The 9,287-nt window shown below is 45.4% G+C and overlaps 1 protein-coding gene across 15 annotated transcripts in view; it reads left to right on the top strand.

The window, feature by feature from the left end:
* Nucleotides 1-5,405: 5,405 nt before the first annotated feature.
* The window catches only part of ABI1 (abl interactor 1), a 118,423-nt gene continuing 114,541 nt past the window's right edge, over nt 5,406-9,287 (top strand). For all 15 annotated transcript variants that reach the window (XM_033209146.1, XM_033209144.1, XM_033209140.1 and 12 more), the window contains exon 1: nt 5,406-5,745. In XM_033209146.1, coding sequence (XP_033065037.1) covers nt 5,629-5,745 — 117 coding nt within the window. In that variant the 5' untranslated portion in view covers nt 5,406-5,628. The remainder of the gene's footprint in view (nt 5,746-9,287) is intronic.

Genomic DNA, 9,287 nt, shown 5'->3' with positions numbered 1-9,287 from the left:
CGCCCAGCTAATTTTTGTATTTTTAATAGAGACAGAGTTTCACCATGTTGGCCAGGCTAGTTTCAAATTCCTGACCTCAGGTGATCCGCCTGCCTTGGCCTCCCAAAGTGCTGGGATTACAGGTGTGAGCCACTGCACCCAGCCCTACCTGCAATTCTTAATGTTAACTCTTGAACTTTTAGTCACTTATACTTTTCACCATACATCAAAGGCAACAGAAATACGTAGTTTTCCCTTTTTTATTATTTGAAGCAAGGAATTGTTTCCCTACTTGCATTTTCTTTGTCCAGCTTCATCGAGATATACTTAAGTTATTTATTTATTTTGAGACAGGATCTTGCTTTGTCACACAGACTTGAGTGAAGGTTCGCCATCATAGCTCACTGCAACCTCAGCCTCCTGGGCTCCTCTAGCATTAGCCTTCCGAGTAGCTAGGGAAGCCACCATGCCCGGCTCAGAGGTATAACTTAGTTGCAATAAAAGGCACAGATTTTTTTTTTTTTTTTTGAGATGGAGTCTCAGTCTGTAGTCCAGGCTGGAGTGCAGTGGTGTGATCTTGGCTCACTGCAACCTCCGCCTCCCAGGTTCAAGTGATTCTCTTGCCTCAGCCTCCTGAGTAGCTGGGATTACAGGTGTGCGCCACCACGCCCGGCTAATTTTTGTATTTTTAATAGAGATAGGGTTTCACCATGTTGGCCAGGCTGGTCTTGAACTCATGTCTTCATGTGATCCACCTGCGTTGGCCTCCCAAAGTGCTGGGATTATAGGTGTGAGCCACCACACCTGGCAAAAGGCACAGATTTTAAGTGTGCAATTCAAGGTGATTTGACAAATGTATGTAGTTATGTAACCCCCAGTACAGTGATGATATTGAATATTTCCATTACGTCTAAAAGTTCACTTGCATCCGAATATTTCCATTATGTCTAAAAGTTGACTTGCATCCCTTTGGTGTCACCCCACCACTACTACAGCCTTTGGCAAAGTCTGATCTGATTTCTATCACTGTAATTTTGCCTTTTCTAAAATTTCATAGAAGAGGAATCATACAGTATGTTATTTATTTATTTATTTGTTTGTTTGTTTGAGACAAAGTTTTGCTCTTGTTTCCCAGGCTGGAGTGCAATGGTGCAATCTTGGCTCACCACAACCTCTGCCTTGTGGGTTCAAGCAATTCTCCTGCCTCAGCCTCCCGAGTAGCTGGGACTACAGGCATGTGCCATCACGCACGGCTAATTTTGTATTTTTAGTAGAGATGGGATTTCTCCATGTTGGTCAGGCTGGTTGCGAACTCCCAGTCTGAGGTGATCTGCGCACCTCAGCCTCCCAAAGTGCTGGGATTACCGATGTGAGCCACCGTGCCTTTTTTTTTTTTTTCTTTTGAGATAAGAGTCTCCCTCTGTCACCCAGGCTGGACTGCAGTGGTGTGATCTCAGCTCACTGCAACATCTGCCTCTTGGGTTCAAGTGATTCTCCTGCCTCAGCTGCCTAAGTACCACGCACAGCTAATTTTAGTATTTTATGTTTAGTAGAGATGGGGTTTCACCGTGTTGGCCAGGCTGGTCTCGAACTCCTGGCCTCAAGTGGTTCACCCACATTGACCTCCCAAAGTGCTGGGATTACAGGTATGAGCCTCTGTGCCCAGTTCGTGCCTGGTTACTTGAAAAAATACATACATTTTGTAGAGACAGCCTGTTGCCCAAGCTGGTCTCAAACTCCTAGGCTCAGGTGATCCTCCTGGCTCAGCCTCCCGAAATGCTGGGATTACAGGTGTGAGCCATTGCGCCCAGCCTTTTGGCTTGTTTTAAAAACTGATTTGTCATCTTATTACTGAATTGTAAGAGTTGTTTGTATATTAGGGTACAACTCCTTTATCAAGATATTTGTTTTGCAGATATTTTCTCCCAGGTTTTGGTTTGCCTCTTCTTCCTTCTTTCTTCTTCCCCTCCTCCTCCTCCTCCCCCTCTCTTTCGTTTCTCCTCCTCCTTCTTCTCCTTCCTCCTCCTCCTCCCCCTCCTCTTCCACCTCTTTCTCCTCCCTTTCCTCCTCTTGCTTTTCCTCCTCACCTTTAAGGCATGAGGGATAAGTTCTTTGAGTGAACTTTACATGAGTCGCAAATATTTGTACAAGGTTGCACTATCCACTGGATTTTGGAAATATCACTGTATTAGTGCATTCTAGCACTGCTATAAAGAACTATCGGAGACTGGGTAATTTATAAAGAAAAGAGGTTTAATTGGTTCACGGCTCTGCAGGTTGTACCAGAAGCATAGCGGCTTCTGCTTCCGGGAGGCTTCAAGAAGCTTCTGATAATGGCGGGAAGGAAAAGAGGAAGAGAAGCGTCTCACGTGGCAGGAGGGGAGCAGGAGGCAGGCGGGGAGGTGTCATATACTCTTATTTTATTTTTAAGACATGGTCTCCCTCTGTCACCCAGGCTAGAGTGCAGTGGTGTGATCTTGGCTCACTGCAATCTCTGCCTCCCAGGCTCAAGCAATCCTCTTACCTCAGCCTCCTAAGTAACTGAGTCTACAGGTGCTCACTACCACACCTGGCTAATTTTTCGTGTGTTTTGTAGAGATGGGTTTTTGCCATGTTGCCCGGGGTGATCTGGAACTCAAGTGGAACTCAAGTGGAAGTAGTTCATCATGTTGGTCTCCCATTTTGGGAGTCAAGCGAGTCTCCCGCCTTGGTCTCCCAAAGTCTGGGATTACAGGCGCAAGCCACTGCACTGGGCTGCCATGGACTTTTATTTTTTTATTTTTATTTTTTTTTGAGACAGAGTCTCGCTCTGTTGCCCAGGCTGGAGTGCAGGGGCGCAATCTCCGCTCACTGCAAGCTCCGCCTCCCGGGTTCACGCCATTCTCCTGCCTCGGCCTCCCGAGTAGCTTGGGACTACAGGCGCCCTCCACCACGCCCGGCTGATTTTTTTTTTTTTTTTTTTTTTTGAGACGGAGTCTTGCTCTGCCGCCCAGGCTGGAGTGCAGTGGCCGGCTCTCAGCTCACTGCAAGCTCCGCCTCCCGGGTTCACGCCATTCTCCTGTCTCAGCCTCCCGAGTAGCTGGGACTGCAGGCGCCCGCCTCGTCGCCCGGCTAGTTTTTTGTATTTTTTTTTAGTAGAGACGGGGTTTCACCGTATTAGCCAGGATGGTCTCGATCTCCTGACCTCGTGATCCGCCCATCTCGGCCTCCCAAAGTGCTGGGATTACAGGCTTGAGCCACCGCGCCCGGCCCCGGCTGATTTTTTTGTATTTTTAGTAGAGACGGGGTTTCACCATGTTAGCCAGGATGGTCTTGATCTCCTGACCTCGAGATCTGCCCGCCTTGGCCTCCCAAAGTGCTGGGATTACAGGCGTGATTTCATACACTTATAAATGAGCAGATCTCAGGAGAACTCACTGGAGATCATGGGAAGAGTTCCAACAGGATGCTGCCTAACTATTCACGAAAAATCTGACACATGATCCATTCACCCTTCCCCCACGTCCCACCTCCAACATTAGGAATTACAATTCAACATGAGATTTGGCCGGGATACAGATCCAAACTATATCAATCAGTAACCTAGGAAACTTGACGGCATTTTCAGTACCCTTAGCTAAATTCCTTAACCTATGTAAGCTTAAATTTCCTTATTTGATAAAGAAGGAAAATATTTATATTATCTCTCAGAGTTGTGAGAAGAAATCTGACAGTACTTTTTGTTTGTATTTATCATGATTATTATTGTTATTCATTCATAGCTCAACTGCATGGAAAGTACGTTGAAAATAGTAAATCAGTATTACCTCCCTAATCACTTCCCCAATGTTGTTGAAATGTGTCAATATTTGGATACATGCAAACGGAGTGATTTGTACAGTTAAATCTCAAGTAGAGACCGAGATCAATAATACATTAAATTTTAATAACTTGGATTAAGTCGTGTTTGGGTTAACGATAAATATCAAAAGATAACTATTATACCTATTCCAGATATCATGGAAAGTAATACATTTATTATTGATTTATAGACCACAGAATCCTTGATGGAGAATCCGGTGGCAAGGGGAAGTTAACGCTTTTAGTAGGAAACTGAATTTTTCCTTTCAGAGGTTGAAGAGGGAAACTAGTTCCCTGGGGCCCTGAATAAGGCCCTAGTAAAGGCAATATTCAATAAATACCTGGTGATGGCAATTTTTAATTTGGTTGAGTGATGTTGTTAATCCTATAGTTATTTTGATTCTAAATGACTTTATGGAGATACATGGACATATGGATTTTACAATGATCTTTAGTTTCCTCTTCGGCCTTTGGACAACACTTTTCGTAGCTGATTATATCCAAAGCATTTAATGTTCCCGTTGAAGTGAAGAGCTTGAAATATAGGGCCTTTTGAGACTATTCCAAAGTAGATGATAAAAACAAAACAAAAATCCAGAAGCAAAAAACGAAGGGCCAGGGTGGGTGGCTCATGATTGTAATCCTAGCAGTTTGGGAGGCTGAGGCAGAAGGATTGCTTGAGGCCAGGGGTTCGAGACCAGCGAGGGCAACAAAATTGGATCCCTGTCGCTACAAAAAATTAAAAAGCTCAGCCCCAGTATAGTGACCCTCGCTTGTAGTCCCAGTTACTCCGGAGGCTGAGGCATGAGGATCGCTTGAGTCTAGGAGGTCTAGGCTGCAGAGAGCCGTGATTGCGCCACCACCACCGTACTCCAGGCTGGGTAAGAGTGAGATCCTGTCTCAAACAAACAACTCCCACCCCTAAAAAACCGTGCACTTGACTTTAAAAGTGTAGGAAGACTACATGCCAAGGAGAGTCACAGAAAAGAGAAATTAGGACAGGAAAGCCCTACAAGCTATGTATGTTTATTTTATACTTGAGTCTTTAAGGGTATGGAGTATTCGTACTCAACTTGTACCCCCAGTGTCCAGTACACCGCTTGGTAAACAGCTGGCAATCAAGAAATCTTTGCTAAATTTTAAATTAATTGATGGGGGCGAAAGTTCAGAAAGTAAAGCCTGACTCGCGTTATTTCTAAGAAGGCAGAGGAAGTAAAAATCTAGTTTTCCGTACTCTGTCCCTTTTTAATCCTTCTGTGAATGGATGTCCCTGATTCACTGACATTTCCTAATTAACCAAGTTCTGCCAAGTTTCACATGAAACTTGGGGAACCGATTTCATTCCCCCAGAATCACCCTGTGGCGCCACCTTCCGGAGCTGTGAGGAAACTCCGGACTTCCCCTCAACACCGCCCCCTCCCTCCACCTTCGGTCTCCGCTTTCTGCGCTCTGCCTCGTTGTTTTCAGAGGTGTCTGCGCGCATGCGCGTTGGACGGACAGCCTAGTCTAAGAGAGACTACAATTCCCAGAAGACAGTGCCAAAGAAAAAAAAAAAAATCCCGCGGCCCGGCGGGGGGAGGGGGGGAAGAAATGAAGGCTCGCGAGAGAACGAGGTTCAGGCGGCTGCGCGAAGTGGGTGGAGGGAGACCCGAGAGAGTGAGGAAGAAGGGGAGGAGGTGCTGTCCCACAATACCAGGCGGGAGGGCGGGTAGTCGGTTTGTATCCGGGCTGTGAGGTGCTCGGAGCCTCGGCGGACCTTGCTGCCTCTGTCTCTTTAACGCGAGAGGAAGCGATGCAGAGGGGTGGAAAATGGCAGAGCTGCAGATGTTACTAGAGGAGGAGATCCCGTCTGGCAAGAGGGCGCTGATCGAGAGTTACCAGAACCTGACTCGGGTGGCGGACTACTGTGAAAACAACTACATACAGGTGAGGCGTGCTGGCGGCCGGCGGGCGCTGGCCGGGTCGAGGACCCGCCGGAGTGACCAGCCCACTGGGCGGGGTGGGGAACTGCCCTGACCTCAGCGGCTGCCACCAGCCCGAGCCCCTACCGCAGCCCCAACCCCAGCCCCAACCGGGGACAGAGCGAGTGGCCGGGCTGAGGTAGTCAGGCTGCGATACAGGAAGTGGCTGTGGTAGTGGAAATCGATGGAAGGGGAGAGAAAATGGGCGAGGGAGCCGGGAGCCCGCCGCCGCCGCAGCCCGGCGCCCCCCTCGCGTCCGCTTTCCCCAGGGCCGGGCCACCGGGGTCGCGCGCCCCCCAGGTAGCCTCCAGTCCGCGGGGCTGGCGTCCCGGAGACCCCCCTGCTGCCGCCGCGCCGCCTCTCTGCGCCCGGAGAGGAGGTCCGGGACGGGAGAGGGGAGAGGAGAGGGCAGGGACCAGGCTCAAGCCGCAGAAGGGATAGGACCAGCGGGGTGTGTGTTGTGTGTCGGCGGAGGGTGGGGTGGGGGCGATTATGTCAGTTTCAGCCCCCAGAGGGTGTGTCTTTTATTTATTTATTTATTTTAAAAAAATTTGTCATGAGTCACATTACACCGACCTCCCGGAGGAGAGGAGGAAGCGGGTGTGGGGAGTGAGGGAGGGCGTTTGAGAGAAGTTAATCTTAAAATTCCTTTAATTGAAGGTTTGTAAATCTGCCTGCTTGTCCATTTTCAAGTCGGGTTCCCCCCCCACCACCGTTTTCACTTCCGCGCCACCGTAATGTATTCTAAGAGGTTGTTAGGGCTGCTATCATTAATTATCAAACACGAATTGTTTTTAACTCCTTGGAAAAACGGCTTAAATACTCTCCCTTCTCCCAAAAGTTCTTGAACTGTAGGCTTCATAGGTAACTTAAAATAGACTGGTGTCATCGCTGGTTGCTTATTTTCTGAGGTTTCTCCCTTAACAAGCTAAGTAAATGTATAGTATATGAATCCAAATACTCCGAACTACAACGTAAAAATATCAGTTATTGTAAATTAGAAAACTCTTGGGACTTTGTGACAGATGCTGGTTTGTTCATTTCTTTTTGGATGATTGGAAGTGAATTGTGTGTGGTAGTTTGTTTTGAAGATCTTTAACTGTGTAAACCAACAGTTTGCACTAGAAACAAAGTAGCACAGTCCTTTGTATAAATATAAAGCCACCAGAAATGCTCTTGCTTTTGGTAAGGCAAGGCCAGAACGTGCTTTGAAAGGTTAGGGTTATTGCAATTCAGAACTAAATTATTTATAGAAATGCCTCCCATGTGATTATAATTTTTAAGAACCAATGTTTCTGTGTTGGCAAATGCTTTCCCTCTTTATTTTTAGAGGGAGATGCTGTTTTCAGAATGTTTTGAATATTTTTCAATTTTGATGTTAGTAACATTGTATCTTCAGTAGCACTACTCGGAATTTATCTTCACAATTTTTTTGTCAAGTTTTTACTTTAGGAATTCTTCGGATAAGTAAACTTGTTGAATACCTGCCACATCTACTGTATCACTTTGTTTATGCAAACTTTATATTTAGCCCTTCGAAACTTAAAAATCTAGTAGAAAAGTGGCTATAGTTTGCAAAAATAAAAGTGATCTTGTAGTTTATCGATATTAAAAATAGGCAACTTTTATTCAACTTAACATGAAAAGCCTTGAAATTGAGGAGAACCTTAATTTGCTGAAAGTTTTAAAGATTTTTGAAAGCCAAAAGGAGAGCACAGTAAGTTAAATTGCTCCCTTTCCAGAAAAGTTATGTCTTCTCTGTAGAAGTCAGTAGATAAGTACTTCATACAGGGTGGCTCCTTTTTGTTTTGCGTGTTGGGAAATCTGACGAGTATATAGTGTGGTAACTATGTGTTGGCAACTGTTGGTAACTGTAAACGTGTTTTAACCTGTGTACTATTTCTTTTTCAGGTAGTTGTATGCTGTAATGCTTTTTTTACCCCTCTCTGACCCCTTTCCTTTACTCCTCTTGCTGCGATCATGTAACTTTGAAGCACTTTAAAACTTCTTTGCTAATATCTCTAATTAAGTCATGTTATTTCTCATACAGTCTCTCACTTTATAAAATGTTAGTGCCATGGTGCAGGCCCCGTTTTTTTATTTTCGTTTTTTGCGGGGGTGGGGTGGGGTATAATTCTAAATCTGACATCAGTGAGGTGTTTTGTTTATACTGGAAAAAAAAAAAAAGAATTCACACAAAGCAATGATGATCTAAATACCTTAGTAGCCTTTATTCATTGGGCTACATGATCCAGGCCACTAGTTGCTTCCCTATGGGACTCAGACAGGGTCAGACTCAGAAAGTGATGTGGAAGTTGATGTGGTAGGTGGTGCTGATGACTTTGGTGCTAAGAATGGGGAATGAATAATATTAGAAATATCCATTAGGGTGTCTTTTGAGGTCTTTCTATATCCTTCCTGTGACCTGATTGGGTTATTTATAACTAATACTCTTCGTAAATATGCCTCTTCTCAGTGAAAGTATGCAGTTGATGTGTGCTTTGAGAATTTTTAAATAAGGTGAGCTAAGTTATTGCTTGGGTGATTTTTGTTCTGAGATTCACTTTTCATTTCATTTTTCTGTAGTTTGAAAGTGCAGTCCAGTTTAGCTAAGGTGTGTAGCTGAGAAACTCTTTTGGCTGTGGTGCATTTAAGTTCTTGGGGCAGTTTATTAGTTCTTTGGTTCTGTTGGCTTTATTAGATTGTATTATTAATAGCAAAACATCTGAAAATATTCTACGTTAAAAAGGACAGTTTCTTTCTTTTCTTTTCTTTTTTTTTTTTTTTGAGACAGAGACTTGCTCTGTCACCCAGGCTGGAGTGCATTGGTGTGTGAACACCACTCACTGCAGCCTCCACCTCCTGGGCTCAAGCAATCTTTAGCCTCCCATGTAGCCTCCCACCTTAGCCTCCCATGTAGCTGAGACCACACGTGTGTGCAAGGACAGGGTTTTAAAAGTTGCCGTGGGATAAATAATATTAAAAATAGAAAGCGTTTTTTCTTTTCTTTTTTTTTTTTTTTTTCTGTTTTTTGAGACAGGGTCTTGCTCTGTTGCTCAGGCTGGAGTGCAGTGATGCCATCATGGCTTACTGCAGCCTCAACCTCCTGGGCTCTGGAGATCCTCCCACCTCAGCCCCCACAGGTAGTTGGGACTACAGGTGCGCACCACCGCTCTCAGCTAATTTCTGTATTTTTTTGTAGAGATGAGATTTTGCCATGTTGCCTAGGCTGGTCTCAAACTCCTGGGCTCAAGCGATCTGTCTGCTTTGGCCTCCCAGTATGCCAGTATTACAGACATAAGCCACTGCACCTTGTCAGAAGGTGTTTTTCATTTTTTTTTGTTTTTTTTTTTTGAGATTGAGTCTCGCTGTATCACCCGTGCTGGAGTGCAATGGCGTGATCTCGGCTCACTGAAACCTCAGCCTCCTGGGTTCAAGCGATTCTCCTGCCTCAGACTCTCAAGTAGCTGGGATTACAGGTGCCCACCACCACCCTTGGCTAATTTT

Source organism: Trachypithecus francoisi, unplaced genomic scaffold (genome assembly GCF_009764315.1).
Source record: "Trachypithecus francoisi isolate TF-2019V2 unplaced genomic scaffold, Tfra_2.0 Lachesis_group9, whole genome shotgun sequence".
NCBI lineage: Eukaryota > Metazoa > Chordata > Mammalia > Primates > Cercopithecidae > Trachypithecus > Trachypithecus francoisi.
The sequence above is the reverse complement of the archived record's forward strand: the minus strand, read 5'-3'. Positions and strand labels throughout refer to the sequence as shown.